This window comes from Cebidichthys violaceus, unplaced genomic scaffold (assembly GCF_023349555.1).
Source record: "Cebidichthys violaceus isolate CVI_PGR_0920_01 unplaced genomic scaffold, fCebVio1.0.p SCAF_3, whole genome shotgun sequence".
Lineage (NCBI taxonomy): Eukaryota > Metazoa > Chordata > Actinopteri > Perciformes > Stichaeidae > Cebidichthys > Cebidichthys violaceus.
This window is the reverse complement of record NW_027176483.1, coordinates 6,880,250-6,897,120: the sequence shown is the minus strand read 5'-3', so window position 1 is coordinate 6,897,120 and position 16,871 is coordinate 6,880,250. Positions and strand designations below refer to the sequence as shown.

Below are 16,871 nucleotides of genomic sequence, written 5' to 3'. Positions count from 1 at the left end.
GTAGAAATGACAGTGATAAATGCTTTTAATTTCTCACCACAATGACTACCATATTCTTTAGTTCTCCATTTAAACTTGCAATAGTGTTGAGCCAGAAGTATATCCGACACAACTTTGCATTTCCTCAAATACTCCATAAAGTATTCAACTCGGATCATTCTGGAGTGGAAATGCTATAATTAGATTCCTATGCTTGAGAGGCTTGCAGGGTGTTGATCATTGTTTTTTCATGAGGCATACAGGGCTATGAATCTTATCCTTTCAGACTAACCATTTTCTACTTGCAGACAAGCAGGGCCCTCAACATATTCACAAACATGAGAATATTAACTTCCCAATGTCCATAAATCATTTGAGGGATGTTCTGTTTTTCTAACGTATAGTAAGGTTAACTGCTGATCATTTACTGCTATTTTTATGCAACTGCAACATGTTAGTTTCCTAAACCAGAGTGTTATCAATGGTGTCTCGGATCTCTTTGTTGACCTTACAATATTGTTATCCTTTACAAAGGTGTGTTTATATATTTTTTTAATAAACACAAATGGAGTGACGGCGCCCTCTGGCTCTCTAACAATGTAAATTATGTCTTAAAATTGACAATAACATTTCATATTACTACCATTTGTTTTCATAGTCTTTATGACCGCAAGGTAAATTAAGCAAATCTTGTACATCTAACTACATTGTATGTGATATGTTCTCTAATTTGTATTTCTTTTCAGATCCCTTTTCATCTAAAGGGGGAGAGACCAGAGTGAGTATACAATTAAATTAAAACCTTTAAAGGTGTCCTAATCTAGCCCAAGTGTGAATCAGCTCGCTTCAGTACAATTGTGCTTTGGGAGGCTTTGTTAGCATATGTGCACTGTGGTTTTAATGTGGGAGAGAAACAAAAGAATAAAACACACTTGAACTGTCCTGTTACCTGGAAACATCAGGCTTTATGGGTTTACTACGTTTAGATCGGTGGATATTCGAGAGCTCTTAAAGCTCGAGATGAAACTTGCCTGGTTCAGCGTGTCTCTTGACGCACGTGTTCACAGGAGGAAGATAATTATTCAAAGCAAAAGACGGTATTAAAACACAGAGCCAAGCATAACCACATGTTGTGATTACAGTTTATGAAAAGGACCAAACACTTGGATAAGATGCAAGTTTAAAAAAATTATTTATAATATGATACAAGGATATTTTGTGCAAGAGGTTGTTGGGGCTGTGAAACCTGTACATTATGAACAAAGCACTTAAAATTCAAGAGCAACCTGAAAGCAGAACACGGCTACTAAGCCATGATTGTGTCAAACGGCTAACTGTCGAGATACTAGCTGTATTATACAAATGGTTTCCACCAGTATACAATAACTGTAAAGGAGATTACATATTTATATAAAGTGCAGAAGAAACAAACACTTAAAGCAAAGGCCTGAAGTGCTTTGTGACTGAGTATGAACCCACCACCACATGCTGAAAGCCCTCTCATCATATGGCCAGACGGTTGGGTGAAAATCTAAAAACTTGGCAGGGCAGCATCACAAACTGTTGGCAATAGTTCAGCTGCAGAATATATACTGTATTACAAAATGTATGAAAGGGTTACCACTCTGTGCAGCAGTATATTGAATCATATTGAATCTGACCAGTTGTTGAAAAAGTTAGCTAAAATTCCCCTTTTTACAGTTATAAATAGACACATGTTGTTTTCTGCTGAGGCATAGCACCACATGCTCTCATTTTTCAACCTTGAATATGAAATCACCTGAAATAAATGAGGAGTTTCATTCTTATTTCAGGGGAATAAGACGTCTTTGACATTGAAGATATAAGAAAATATATGCATTGTTAGTGACTAGATTACATGTTTTGTTTATAGTTCATAAATCTGGTTTGTCTCTAATAATGTTTCAAGGTTATAAAAAGCAATGAATTCAGCATCACAGTTGAGTCTCAAGAATACAGGAGAGCAAAGAGGCATCAAGCGGTCCGTCAGACTCTGTCCAGCACCTCTCCGTGTCAGAACAAACAACAGCTGGGGTTTCTGGGAGATTATCTAGGTCTGCTGGGAACCCTGTTGAAGGATGACATAAGCTGTTGGTCTACAGTAGGGTGGACACATGATTAAAACCAAAGACTGGGTAAATATAATTTAACATGCAATGTCAGTGTACAATTTGGATGTTATAGAACAGTAACCTTGGTCCTTACTGAGTTGGTTCTTTTACGCTTCCAGCAGTCTGGATTGATTCGTTTCTGCTCCTCAGCCAGAGCCTTGGCCTCCATGGTGTACAGCCTCCTCTCCTCATTCTTCATCTTCTTCCACTTGTCACCCAGGATGACACTTATGGCTCTGAGTGCAAGGTGAGAGACAAAAGATTAAGGACTTGCCTAGAATATTGTTTTAAAAGTGAGAGAAAAGAGAGTCATAGTATATAGCATGCCATGAAGTCATACAAATTGTCATAGTATAGTATGTCAAAAGGTATGCTATAAATCAGTAAAAGTATGCCATAAAACTGTAATAAAATGTTTTATAGTATGGTATGTCGTGAGAAATGTCATGAAGAAAGTCATGGATTACCCTGCCATACAAATTTCCCAAAAATGTAAAACTATAACATATAGTAAAAAGTCATAAACACGTCATAGTATAGTGTGTTATAAAAATGTCATTAAAAAAAGTCAATATTGTATGTCGTGAAGAAATTCCTGAAAAAAGTCATAGTATAGTATGCCATCAAAATGTCCCAAAAAAATCACAAAGTATAGTATTCAATAAAATGTCACGTTAAAGTCATATGATTTTTCATAGTATGTCATAAAAAAATTCATTAAAAAGTCTTACTAAATTATACGAAAAACAAATTTCATGAAAAAGTTCATTGTAAAGTATGCAATGAAAAATGTCATGTAAAAGTTATAGTATAAATAAATCATAAAAAGGTCATAGTATAGTATGTCGTGAGAAATGTCGTCAAAAGACATCCTATACAAAAGTATAGGATGTATTAAAAAACTCAGTGTAGTATGCCATTCAAATGTCCAAAAAATGGATTAGTATTCAAAAATGACATTAAAAAGTTATTAAAAATTCATAAACATATCATAGCATGCAATACAAGTGCCATACAAATTGTTGTGAAAATGTCATGTAAAGTTATAGTATAGTATGCCATAAAACTGAAATGAAAACTGTCATGAAGAAAGGCATAGTATAGTGTGCTACAAGTATGTTGTGAAACAATGTCATACAAAATGATAAGATAGTATGCTGTAAAAATGTGTCAATCATTGTATAGTACTCAATAAAATGTCATATTAAGATGTCAGAAGTTATAGTATAGTATGTGATTACAAAAAAGTCTAAATTTGATTTTACAGTATGCCATAAAAATGTCCCAAAAAATGTCACTGTAGAGTATTAAAAAAAGTTGCATAAAAAAGACAAAAAATGTCACAGTATAGTACCGTATTTTCCGCACTATAAGGCGCACTTAAAAGCCTTTAATTTTCTCAAAAAACAACAGTGCGCCTTGTAATCCGGAGCGCCTTATATATGGATCAATTGGTTAATTGGTTGATCCATACTGGTTGTACACGGCGCTCTGTCAAAATGTTTCAGTACGACTGGTAAACTACAAAGCCGCACCGCTTGCAGCATTACGGCTACCGTAGTCAGGGGCGTCGCCGAAGTAATAGCGGTAAACACCGGTACTGTGCTTACTCCTACTCTATTCTATGCGCCTTATAATCCGGTGCGCCCTATATATAAAAACAGTTCTAAAATAGGCCATTCATTGAAGGTGCGCCTTATAATCCGGTGCGCCTTATAGTGCGGAAAATACGGTATGCTATTAAAATGTCCTAAAAAAAGTCACATTACATTAAAAGATGAATTTAATGGTCTGAAACACTAACGCAGGGTGTTTGTAAAAAGAGATGTCATCATTCTAGCGTGTGCCTCGTGCTGCTATGTACGTTACACATCCAGACTGAGGCGGAAGGTTAATATGACCGTACTTTAAGACGTGACACAGTAACATAAACAATTCATTAACCTAAATTAGATAATTCCGCATGGCAAAATAGTATGAATGAGTGCACTGGATCTCAGTGAGTCTTACCTGTTGTCCTTCCCAGGATACATCTGTGTGTACTCCACTCTGTACTTCTTGGCGAAGAGCATGAAGGCATTCATTGGGCGCTTGCATTTTGTAGGCGTGGCAACAGTGGCTGCTGTCCCTGAGGTTTGGCTCCTGTTTGATTTGCCAGTAGAGGATTGTGGGGAGCTGGAGCGCTCAAGTTTATCACAGTCTGGACTGACGGCCCCCCCGCTAGACAGGGAGGTCTTACGCTGACGAGCCATGCTGCTGAGAACATACACTGCTGAGGAGTCGAGTGGGGTGAAGTCATAGCTGCAAAAGGAAAGAAGGAAAGGAGACACACACACTTTAATATCGTCTTTTTCTAATTTGTCGCATTTCATTTGCATTTTTTTTTTTGGTAGACTTTTTAATGTTAATTTCTCTCATTGTAAAAAAAATAAAATAAAGCAGTAATACAAATACTTGACTTACTTACTTAAATTATTATATTAAATATCACTTATAGCCACTTTAAGTCTCTTCATTACACAGAGCAAGATGGCATTAGTTACAGGAGTGTACCTTCTGAAAGTGTCAAAGACGACAGAGTCATCGCAGTTTATGGCTTCTGGGTGGCTCGGTGGCAGGCACACATTGCCCAAATGCATCTCATAGCAAGGGATGCCATGGTGCACCACAGTAAGGCTCGGATAGAAGGAAGACCAACCTGAAAAACACAGATGGTAGATTACAGATTACTTTGATCATAAAGCTGTTTGTATAAAGAAAAACGCTTCTGTTGATAAAGACACTTTCATATATAGCAATAAAATCTGTTTATTGACATCATTTTGCTTTTGTTTCTTGCCAACAAATTTGACTTGTTGTTGTTATGTTTTTTGAGCGAGAACACAACCTTCAGTTGATATTTTTTCCTTATTTTGAACAGAAATAAACAAAGAAATGTCTTGTTTTACCTTTATTTTTTACAAAAAATGGGTGATCCAGTCGACATTCAGCTGTTAAAAGGCTGTCATCAGTTGAGCCAGGGTCAAATGTCAGTTTTAGAACCGCCTGGCCAAAAGATACCGTCTCTTCGTGGCTCACCAACTTCAGACCCTCTGAACCGTACCTCTGTAAATGAAGCAAAAGACCAATGAGAGGAGCCTTTCCTCCAGCAAGATGAGGTAGCTAGATACACGACCAATAGCAACTTGAAGCCTGATTGCCTGAAAACTTGGTTTCTAAGATACTAAATGAGACCAACACTGTGAGTCACCAAGGATGTTATACTGCATGTTTTATTCATGCACTCAAGTTACTCACTTTCTGTACCTCTTCCGTTAGCCTGGCTGCCACCTGGTGGCCATTACAAGCAATTGTCACAGTTGCTAACATTACACTGAATCATGCACTCATTTAGTCAGCGATGCAGCAATACCAAACACAATGTGTCCACAGCAGGAACGTATTCCAGAGTATCGCAGATCGTTATTAAATATTCTAAGACATCCTAAATACTCTATTTGTTGCCTACCTTAAGAGAGGAGGAGGACGGCATCATGGTTTCCTCATCCGAGTCATCATCAGAATCTCCAAGTTCATCAGCATCCTGCCACTCCACATTAGGACCTCGATGGAAGCGCAGGCGAGTTCCTGAATATCAACACAACAGTGCGACACGATGAATAAGCAGATGTGTGTTGATACCGAGAAGGATGCGCTTGGGTGCAATACTGCTGTTTGGACACCCGAGGTCAGAATTTCTGTACAAATGTTTGTAACCTCGTGCTCCTCCTGGTTGTAAAAGGAGGATCCTTTCAGAAAAGTGTGAACAAAAGATTAGTGTCAGCGCCTATCAGTCTTGGTTGCAGTTAAGCAGCCAATCAGAACTGTTTTAAACATACAGGTCTATTCACAAACATTTCACACAAGTTTAATATTTAAAGAAAAATGTGTTTCTCAATTTATATTTGATGGAAATAAAATGGTGCGTTTTACATTTTTGTTTACACATTACTGATAAACATTTGTAGATTTAAGAAAAGATGAATAACTGACTTTATATAGAATGTAGATTGTGCCTTTAAGCTATGAAGCAAAATTCTCACGGCCACGTTTTCTTTTTCAAGAAATTCTTCAAAAAAAAGCTTGGGTTTCACTTCAGCGTGTGTGGGTGAGGTGTGAGTGTCTGCATGTGCACTGGTGGACACATACGGTATATGTACATGAGTGTGTATGTATGCACCTTTAAGGAAGCAATGCCAGGCTGTGGAGGGCCAAGAGTGAGACCAGGCCATGTCTTCATCATCAGAAAAAGATGAGGACATTGAGAAAACTCCAGACTCTGATTCACTGCTGGCCTGTTGTGAAAAATAAATAAACATCTTACAATGACATCAGTAAAATAAACATTCTCAGTATAAAGGTCAAAGGAAATAATCACTGAGTCTAAAGGAATATGGATGATTCTTGAATTGAAAGGTTACCCTGACACGCCTGCGCTCCCTGAAGTGGCCTCTGGACGGGTTGGGTGCGCTGCTGGCTAACGGGGGACGGGCATAAGAATGTAAACTATTACTGTTGCCAAAGATGTGGACTGGAGATGATCTGGGGGGGAAAAATGTAATTGTCATAAATATATATCATGGTCATATATGGTCATTGTTGATACTTCATAGTTTTCTGTAACGCATAAGTGATATTTAGAATCTACAGACAACGTGGAATACATACTAGTGTGCCATTTCTTACTGGGGCTGTCAACTCCTCTGTGAGTTTATATCCTTATAAGAACTCATCTGACTTTGTTTATTTTTATGTTAGTTCATCTTGGTACAAACCTCTTATGTGGGGCGCTCTTCTGCAGGGAGCTCTGAGGACTGGTGGCAATGTTGGCCAGCTCAGTGAGCCAGTTGGTGCTCGAGGAGCAGCTAAGCTCCTGGTGAGACACTCCTGCTCCAACCTGAAATAACCCTGGAGACCTCTGGTCCTCCTCCACCTCCTGCAGCTCTGGCATGTCATCTGGGGAGAAGTCGACATTAATATCCATAAATGTGGAAAAGCTCTGTTTACTTAATTATAGAATGTGATTGCTGGTGTAGGAGTTTACCATAATCCATGTGGCACCCAGGTGAGGAAGGCAGGTCCTCGTTGCACTTGAGTAGATCAAAAGACTCGTCCATTTTCACAATGTTCTGCTATTTCCTGTTTTTTTTCAAAAACAGGCTTTATGTTAGTTTACTCAGCTTCTACTGCCACATCAGCTGCTTTTATGCAAAACAAAAAGGGACCAGATCAGAGGTTTCACAAACGAAGTGAAACTCATTCAAATGAAAGAAGATTCTTTGTAATTGCATACATAGGGGTGAATGGTGTTATGCGGTTTTTTTTAATAGTAATGTGGTTGCATTAAGACATAATGAGCGGATCCGTGGCGTAAAACCTTTAACAAAATACTCATAATCGGTAAAATGTTTCTGAAATAAAAAATATCCCAGATAGTATGGGATAATCTCAACTCGACATCAATAAAAAAGAGAATAGGTAGGCAGCCTTAAGGGAATCCTTTGTCTCTGAATCGTCAGTATACCTCTATGACTAGTCATGTGACCCGCTGCGTGGAGGCCTTGTTTATAAACTTAAAAAAGATTTTGGCGCATGCGTACCAGAGCCCATTCATTCGACTGCGTAGCAAAAGTGAAAAAACAGCTGAAATTCCTTTTGAAAAGAGTCATATGGAGGCTCGAAAACACGAAGTTGAAAATGTCATAGTAAAATATTGTATCCAGATTTGAAACATGATGTCGTGTTTGAAAACATGCAACGTACAAAAAAAATTACAAAAGAAATGAAGCTGAGAACATCAAATCAATCGGTTTACAAAGAAGAACTAGCGTAGTTTAACGGTCGCTGCACGCTCCGATTAGCCGATGCTTATATACTAATGGCAAGCCGTTAATAAACGTTTCAAAAGTATGATCATGCCCAAAAGACGGTTTTGCATATCGGGCCTAACAGTCAGTGTTTCCCCCACTCCTCTAAAGTAGCAGCAGGGTCCTCAGTTCTAAACCAGAGGCGGTCGGGTTCAACACTGTAAACAAAAGAATGTCAACAAGTTGAGGCATGACGCAACCTCTCTGCCCCGTTCAAAATGAATGACACGGAACCCCGAGAGAGGCCTTTCAGCGATATTTCAAAGCAGATTTTAACCGAATGAAAGACATGTTTCGATACATGAAAACTGCGGTCGGGTGGGCTCGTTATCACCAAAACAACAAGCGTCACGGAGAAAAAAACATTGTCGAGCACACTGGCGATCCACGTCGAATAAGCGCGTGACAACCCCACTAAAACCCCACGTTAGTACGGCAAAGACACGGATCATACGGCGCTCGAGTTAAATATTTGTTTGAACCTTTTGTTTATTCGAAAAAAATGAAGTCAACTTCCCCACTTACCAAACCTGTCGCCATCAAGAAACTCTCTGGCATTCACTCGAGGGGAGGGAATGAGTGTTTCCAGAGGAAGCCTCCTATTGGTGTACAAGAACGTCAATAACAAGAATCCGAGTATTCAATTGGTCACGGGTGTTGAGGAAAATATTAAAGGCGGGGTCTAGTTTGTTGATCATCGTGTGATTGGATGAACGTACATGCCTGTTACCACCCACTAACAGCTGATTGGCAATGACAGGAACAATACATGGTTATTTTTTTTATCTGCAATGTCGCAACTAAAGCAAGTACTTACAGTTACACTCGCGTAACATTGCTTTATAGATTATGCATGGACTATTTGTCCTCTCTTTTGTAATTAAATCATTAGTTTAACTTTTACTACAAAATCTTTTGAATGAATGAATGAATACGGAATGAATGAATGGCAAATGAGTGAGCGAATGGTGACTGAAAAGCTTTAAAAGTGGGCTATTCCATTATTGTAACGAATAACAATGTGACACACACATATAAAAATGTTCTTTATTGACATGAAAAGTGAAACATACAGTACTTTCATCCAGTATCATGGGTTTGCCTTCAAAAATTACCAGCACTACCTGCACAAGGGGTGGGATAAATTAAGAGTGTTTAAATGTTAAACCAGCTCTACCAGTGTAAGCTGCAGTAAACCACAGACAAAATACAGAAGACTTCAATTATTAATCTTAAAAAGATAGAGAAGAGATACAGAGAAGATCTACTTTAGATTCCTGTTTAGAGGAAACATCAGAATATGTGTATCCAAACAGTATACGTTGTTGGCAGAGGTAGACAGCAATAATGGGTGTCATAATCATAATGTATGTTTCACTGACACAAAAACAATTTGACTTGAATTTTACATTAAAACACAGGAAAATCAATAGTTTCAAGACACTGCCTATAATGACTACAGTCTAATGGGGCAACTTATCAAATTAAAGCTGGGCCTATATAATAACAGTAAATATTCAGTTTCAAATTGTACAGCAATGTGTGGTATATTCATACAAAACTATCAGCTATCTCTCTGAAGTTAGTTTTTTTGCAAAAGCATAGTATTAGGCTAACAGCCACAAACACACTTACCAATGATATACAGTGTATGAACATTTGTTCAAGGGATTAAAACTTATGATAAACAGAAATGCATTTTGTAAAAATGTTAAAGTACTGCCAAGTCTACATTCTGTTGTGATCAAAATCTGAAATATGTTATCAAATCAACTTCTTTCACAAATTGTTTATCCGTTTCATGTTGGGGCACTTTTGTACCCATGCTGCCAATGTTAGTGCTCCTGCCAAAATGACAAGATATTGTGACATATTGGCTCACAATTATCCAGTAAGAAATGAGCTTTGGCATCCGATTTTAACAAACAATGTTTAGAAATTTACAAACGATATTATACTGCAGGTGTAACTAACACTGTGGAGAAAAGGTGAGCGTTAACAAAAGTGTTCAATATACAAACAATTAATGCGTCTGACACTGACAAGTAAAATTTACGCTTACATTTTTAAGGTGAGAGTCGTGAAAAATCAAACTCAAACGAGCTTTAAGCAACTCTGCTTTGGCTTACTTTACCTTCATCATAACGCAATGTGGTAAAGTCTGCTCAAATGAACCTATAGTCTCATATGGGATTCTGGCGTAGTCTGTTTTATTTATCTGACAGACAAACGTTATAGTGGATATTCACATTTGTAAGAAAAAGCTGTTTAAGTGATTATGGGGACAAACATCCATACAAGCCTCGTTTTTTTTTTTTCATCCACCGATTCATGGTCCATTGGAGCTGTCTCATGCACTTTGTTGCTCAATCTCAGTGCTACTTCCAAACAGGGTCACCAGCTGCTCCTCATAGTTAGCTATGTTTCTCTTCATGATGTCCATGCAAGGGCCCAGCAATCTCTCAAAGGCTTGGACGTCCATGGCTGACCAAAAAAAAAAAAAAGAAGAGGAGTCAGACATCATTTAAGGAGAGTTATAGAGAATAATGTAAAATAGTAAGTGGTACACTGAAAAGTTAATATGCCAGATGTCATATATGAATGATCATAAAAATGCACAAAATATACCTAAGCATTTGACGCTTCCCACAGCATATGCTGATGCAGCTCTGGGCTTGTTTGTGACAAGCGCCAGCTCCCCAAAATACTGGCCCCTCGTGCATGTGGTGATGTCCACCTCCTCATCCTCCTGGTCTTTTTTCGTCTGGAAAGAAAGAAATGCACACTATAACATACACACAAGCAACGTTTATTTTTTTTAAATTTAACAATTAAAGGTAGACTGGGGAAACATACTCTGCTTCTTTTCATGGTGATTCTAACTTGGCCAGACTCAACAATGTAGAAGCAATCTGCTAAATCACCCTGTAAATCAAAGCACAAAAATGAGAGACTCAGCGTTTATAAATGCGCCATTGCAGCAGAAAATGAAATGATCCATCCAAGAACAGATCATGAAGAGATTGATCACCTGAGCAATGATCTGCTGCGAATCGCTGTAAATCTTGGTGGATATTACGTCCACTACCTTCATTCTCTCTGAGAGCTGTGGAGGAAAGGATGTTTGGTTAACAATGCTTTTACTGTATATGCACGCCGCACTTTCTTCACACTGGAGGACAAGGCTAATCTTACCTCTAAAGATGTAAGCAGTGGTAGCGTTTCAATGAATGCCTCATACAGCCTCCTTTTCTTGGCATTGTTCTTCACTATAATCCTCCTGAATGTCAGACGATCCTGAAACACAGATTTAAAGAAAAGGACAACATTCAGGTTCACGTTTAAAGGCCTCCCTGTGTTGAGGATTTTTGCCCCTCTCTTTTCTCCTCCTGTTAACTGTTGTTATTTATTTGTGTTGACTCATAATACACACAATGGAGAAAGAATCCCAGATGTGCAGAAAGTCTGGCATCGTCATACATTTCAATGTTGTGCTCATTTGCCCTGCCCTCTTTAAAGGCAAGATGGCTGGGTAAGTAATACTCATTTACATTTCCCCCAACAGTTCTCTTTCACCCTTTCACCAAACAATAACTCATAGGAAACAACATCTGGTAATTCAAGCAGCAGCAAGCATGTGCTCAGTAATAAACCTTAATAATAATCACAGTTGTATGTTGGTCACCACATGCCTTGGAGCTTTTACTGGTCCAGGGTTGTATCCCACATAATTTTTTTATTTTTAAAAAACTTTTTTTTTTGTGTCACTGCATCCAAAGGAACGATAGCTTGCTAACAGTGGCAATCAAATAGTGTTCAAATATTGTATTCAAATATAACTTGTCATTAAATATCACTTTGTGTCAATATATTTTTTTATTCATGTGAATTGTTGAGCACATTTTGCTGTATATAGAACAAAAAAAAGTTTTACATTTAATCTAACCATTTGGTACTCCCTCTGCAGCCCACTAGATGGCGCTCTGGCTCACTGGTTGAGAAAAGCGGCTGTAGGAAACAAAGGCAAATTGACTAGAGCGCCCTCTAGCGGGGGAGAAAACTCCCTACCAAATGACAAACGAGGCCCTGACATTGTGGTAAAGTGGTCAGTAGAGTCAGTCCTAGGCCCTAGGACTTAGCGTACTGGAGCTTTAATATCCTACCAGGCTGCCACAAAGTTAACTGTACACAACTTAAATCCCAGACCTAAATCAGACTATAATTAAAGCTTCTTCTGTAAACTGCGTTTGGCTCAGTGGCATTTCAGGATCACTGTCCCTCCTCGACCTCAGAGGACTGCTTGTTCACTGAGTCAAACACACACTACAAGTACGCAAGTGGGTACAGCTGCAACCTGCCCGGTTCGCTCACAGATGACATAACAAAGCTGTTGCCCACAGTTTAAGGACGCGACCCTGGCTGAGTCATTAATAAACAGGCTGCTTCACAGATCAAGTCGCAACTGAATATTGACAATAGCTGTTCTGAACACAACTTAATTAGTTAGATGTGATTATTTTAAACATAAAAAAAGAAGTAGTGCAGGGAATACAATTGCTTTCACCCTGACCCTTGTCTTCTCCATGGTGGTGTTGACAGCCCCAGCTTTCACATGTTGATCATTTATCTTGAGTGCTCAACTACCCGAGTTCATCTGAGGTGTATACTTGCTAAAACAGACAAGTTTAGCCATGTTTGTCTGAGCTGATCTGATAGCTGAGCTCCGAATGGGAATCATTTCGTATAGGCCTGTATTGTATTTTTTCATATTCACTTTGTACATTCATTAGCTTTAATGGATGCATTAATGAACACTTCATGATAATTAATAAATATAAATACAAAAATTCATATCCACGGGCACAACTAGCGCTCTCTCGCTTTTAGCTGCATTCAGTGGGTATTATACATGTTCCTTCAGTCAGACAACATGATCTCACTTATAGTGCCAACACTACCACAGACAACCTGGATATTTACTGTAAATCCTGCCGACACAGCTTGTTATGAAAACCTGAGCGTGCAGCCAACTGTGCTCTCACATGGGGATTTAATGGTTTACTCACTAGGCACCAAAGGGCTCCAGGCGAGGTGGCGATTATTGTGGCTGCCCTGGGGGTGTTGTACATCAGCGCCAGTTCTCCAAAGCTGCCTCGGTTGTCATAGCAGCCTACCAGCTTGTCTGTGCCATCAACCTTCACGAAAATGTTAAACGTCCCGCTGAATGAAAACACAAAGGAAAAACTATCAGAGGAAAATATACACACAGGTCAGCAATAATGGTGTGTCCTGAACTCTTATGTCAGCAGGAAACATATACTATAGGCAGTATTTCACAAATAAAAATGTTTTAAAGAAATCATAAATAACGATCAATGATCTGATTAAATAATGATGAGTAAGCCATGTTGTGGAAGCCACATGAAAGATCACCTTTCAAGAACATAAAAGTTGTCCCCATCATCGTCTTGGTCAATGATGTGCTCCCCTTCAGTGCAGAACTTCTCAAACATAGCATCCAGCACCTGAGACATCTCTTCCTGCGATGTTGTGAAATATCAATCAAATATGTGAATTTCAAGTGTTGAAACAATCATGCAGAATCCACACAGTGTGCCGTTTCAGCTACTTGAAAATAAACATCTTTCCAAATCATGCATAGTGTACTGAGCTGTAGCAAAAAAGCTGCTGGCCTCAGGCCATGATCTCCTTTGTGTAATTTCAGAGATGGCAGAGCACAAACCAGTACAGAGTGCTTATGGAACGATCCGCTCACCGGATCCAAATTCTTGAACAGAAGAATGTCCCAACAGGCTTCCTGTAGTCTCTGTCTCTGCTCATCGGTTTTGGGGTGGATGACCTGCAAATTGAAGCACAGGTCTTATGATATGACCCAATGATGGCCTACACATTAAAGTACATACAGAAGACTTTACAATGCTGACTGTGTGGTTCAGATTCAGAGCTACAAGTTAAACTTTTTGGAAGAATCAACACTCAATATTAAGACTGAATCTTAAGAAACACAGTTTACCCATGGCTCTTTATCCTCATCATCTTCATCAGGATTGAACGCTTCAGCACACACTGCATGACAGAGATCAACAAATGAATGAGCTAGACGCTCACTACCAGACAGCAAATTCATCCAGAAATTCAAATATCTGCCCAAAAGACAGAACCTCTGAAAAAAAAAAAAAATGTTAACTCAAATACTTAAAAAGAAAAGGCTTCATATTTAAGTGACCCAGCAGCAAAACTTTCATCACAGTCAAACAACAAAAGCCAAATCCTCGGGAAGATTCAGCAGTTTCATGCAATAAGTCTTTTCTGGTCTTAAATGTGAAGCTCTGGGGGGATGCTGCTGCAGTGGGGGTGCTTTCCTTCCTGTGTTTTAATGGCAAAAAGGAGTAGTCATACCAAACTTTTACTTGAATAAACCAAGCTACAGGACACAAATAATTTATGTTTCAACTAAAAAATATGCGATATGACAACTGTCACAATATGACAACTTCCAAATCCAAGCTAAAGACCTACCTGTTTAACATTACTTTAATTCATTTTCTTTTAAATCTCATTTATCAATTGTGTGTCATTGTTCTTATTCTGTGTGCTTTTGTCTGCTTGGTTGAATGTATGCATCATGTGTTTCTTGTGTAATCTGTAAAGCACTTTAGGTTGCCTCTGTGTATAAAATATTCTTTAGAAATAAATTTGCCTCGCCTTGCCTTTGGTTTGATGTTTAGTCTAATATATATTGAGGATGTTAATTTCCCATATGACGTGATAAAAGGTAGGAAAAGTGTTACTGGATACTTTCACTGTCCATTCAGACTGTCAAACATACAGCTAGATCAGTCTTATGGTATCATGTGAAGCCACACTGTTATTATTATCAGGAGCAAGAGATTATTATTATTAGCAGCACTTGTCCTCATCTCCACACCCACGTCACTCACTGGCATTATTAACCAGGCTTGAGACAAGTGGTTTCACAAACTCTAATAAATCAACACTATTTTATTAAGCGAATGACAACGAGAAAAGAAGAAAAAACGTTCGAACTGGAGCAAATCTGACATAGCCTCAGTATTCAGGTGTTAAAGAAGTTTCACATGTTTCCAGCATTGACGATGTCCAGAGTTTTCCTCTTGGCAGAACAGACTTAAAACAGCCAGAATGACAACTCACCTGATGCTCTTCTGATGAATCTGTTTATTACCGGGGCTGCAAAAGCACAAAGATATATATCAACAGGTTAGAATTCATTCATTCATAAAATAAATCTATCTCACAGTGACCGAGTCATTACTGAAAAGGGTTTCGGGTTAAAGCACTGTGTTCTGCATGGTAGGCCTACATGTGTAGTGGAGTACACCCAGTCCTGTGCTCATTAAGAAGCCATATTCATTCGATTAAAGCCTGAATAAGGACAGCTGCTTTGAAGTACGCTTGAATCAAATTTGAATGACAAATAATTAAAATGTAAAACACAGCTGAGCTCCAACATAATAGTCTGGGTATGAAATATACATTAGATAGGAGGCCTCTTCCGTTAATAGCCGTCCAGCCAGTGCTCATTGAAATATGAGCTGTGATGGGGCACAAGCTTAACCCAAAAATACAACAACAGATAGATTAATGACTGCATATAGTGTACTTGTCCTTATGTAACCATTGCAGACAGCCTTGCAGACCCCACCACTCATTGGGATGCTGTGTCAGAGCTCTGGGTTGCTATGCTACTTGCTGCACCTTATGGCACTACTGCACCGGCCATTCGGTTCAACATGACCACAGTTTAAGAAGCACAAATTAGTCTAGGGCGGTAAAAGGTCACATTTTGCATTGCTTGCATCATAGCAGAGGCTAAGTTTTCTACATGCATCTGCTTTGATACATAATCAGGGTATAGGCCCATCCATCAGGCCTGCACCTGAAAATGTTGAAATGACCTAGAGGTGCAGGGTCCGTCTAGAAAACACAGTCCTATTGAGCTGCTGTGCCTTAATACTGTCCTGATCTCTCTCTCACACACACACACACACACACACACACGCACACAAACAACAACGTGTCTGCACAGATGAAGACCAAGACACCTTCATTAAACAGCATTCAGCCTCCGTGACCATATATGGTAAATGACAGAGCCGTGGTGGATGCAAGGTGGCGAGCTCTGGAGCATCACTGCGCTCAATGAGCGGTATTTTTCTCTCCCGCTGGACAGAAGCCGTGCACACATGCTCATTGTTCGAGACAAATTCAGGACATCCGCTGTCCCTTTCCGTCCTCACATAGCGCAGGTCTACACAGCGAAATCTATTTGCCTACCTATGAATTCCTCGTCATCGTCGTCGTCCTCCTCTCCGTTTTCCGAATCGATCTGCATGGCTTCGTCAATGAAATTGACCGCTTTTCCGGGTCTTGGTGCCGAATTTTGGTCATTGCCAAACGAGGCCTCTCTGGTCTCACTTTCCTTCAGCTGGGTGAAGTATTGTAACGCAAACTCGAGCAAATCCCTGGGCTGATTCCTCAACACTTCCACGGTAAAGCTCTGTAACAGCTCCGTCAGTCCTTCAGGAATTTCTATACTCATTCCTATTATCAGTCTATGAATGTGAACAAAACCGGTTTGCTGCGAATTTGAAATAATCTAAAGCACACAGCGGAGATGGGGGAGGACAAAAAAAAGGCTAAATCCGCAGACGGGTGTAGTCAGTCCACCCAGTCAGTATCCACGGCGAAACCTCAATTTTTCTTGAATGAAAATGGCTCTGGATTTTTCGTCCAAGCATCTTCTTCTTCTGCTGCTTCTGGCTACAGGAAACCCACGCATGTGACCCAGGAA

The 16,871-nt window shown here is 39.3% G+C and overlaps 2 protein-coding genes across 2 annotated transcripts; both read right to left on the bottom strand.

The window, feature by feature from the left end:
• Positions 1–1,154: 1,154 nt before the first annotated feature.
• Positions 1,155–8,584, bottom strand: hbp1 (HMG-box transcription factor 1). The gene is made up of 11 exons (XM_068723590.1): positions 8,543–8,584; positions 7,195–7,289; positions 6,926–7,106; positions 6,572–6,692; positions 6,331–6,445; positions 5,620–5,738; positions 5,060–5,216; positions 4,665–4,809; positions 4,122–4,412; positions 2,206–2,347; positions 1,155–2,068 (listed from the first exon to the last, which is right to left on the bottom strand). The coding sequence occupies exons 2-11, from the start codon at positions 7,265–7,267 to the stop codon at positions 2,051–2,053; spliced, it is 1,362 nt and encodes a 453-aa protein (XP_068579691.1). The 5' UTR covers positions 7,268–7,289; positions 8,543–8,584; the 3' UTR covers positions 1,155–2,050.
• Positions 8,585–9,050: 466 nt separating this feature from the next.
• On the bottom strand, positions 9,051–16,871 carry LOC137881717 (cAMP-dependent protein kinase type II-beta regulatory subunit). Its single transcript, XM_068723787.1, has 11 exons — positions 16,355–16,871; positions 15,212–15,247; positions 14,052–14,104; positions 13,794–13,877; positions 13,451–13,557; positions 13,084–13,237; positions 11,213–11,314; positions 11,049–11,123; positions 10,874–10,942; positions 10,646–10,781; positions 9,051–10,501 (listed from the first exon to the last, which is right to left on the bottom strand). The coding sequence occupies exons 1-11, from the start codon at positions 16,617–16,619 to the stop codon at positions 10,368–10,370; spliced, it is 1,215 nt and encodes a 404-aa protein (XP_068579888.1). The 5' UTR covers positions 16,620–16,871; the 3' UTR covers positions 9,051–10,367.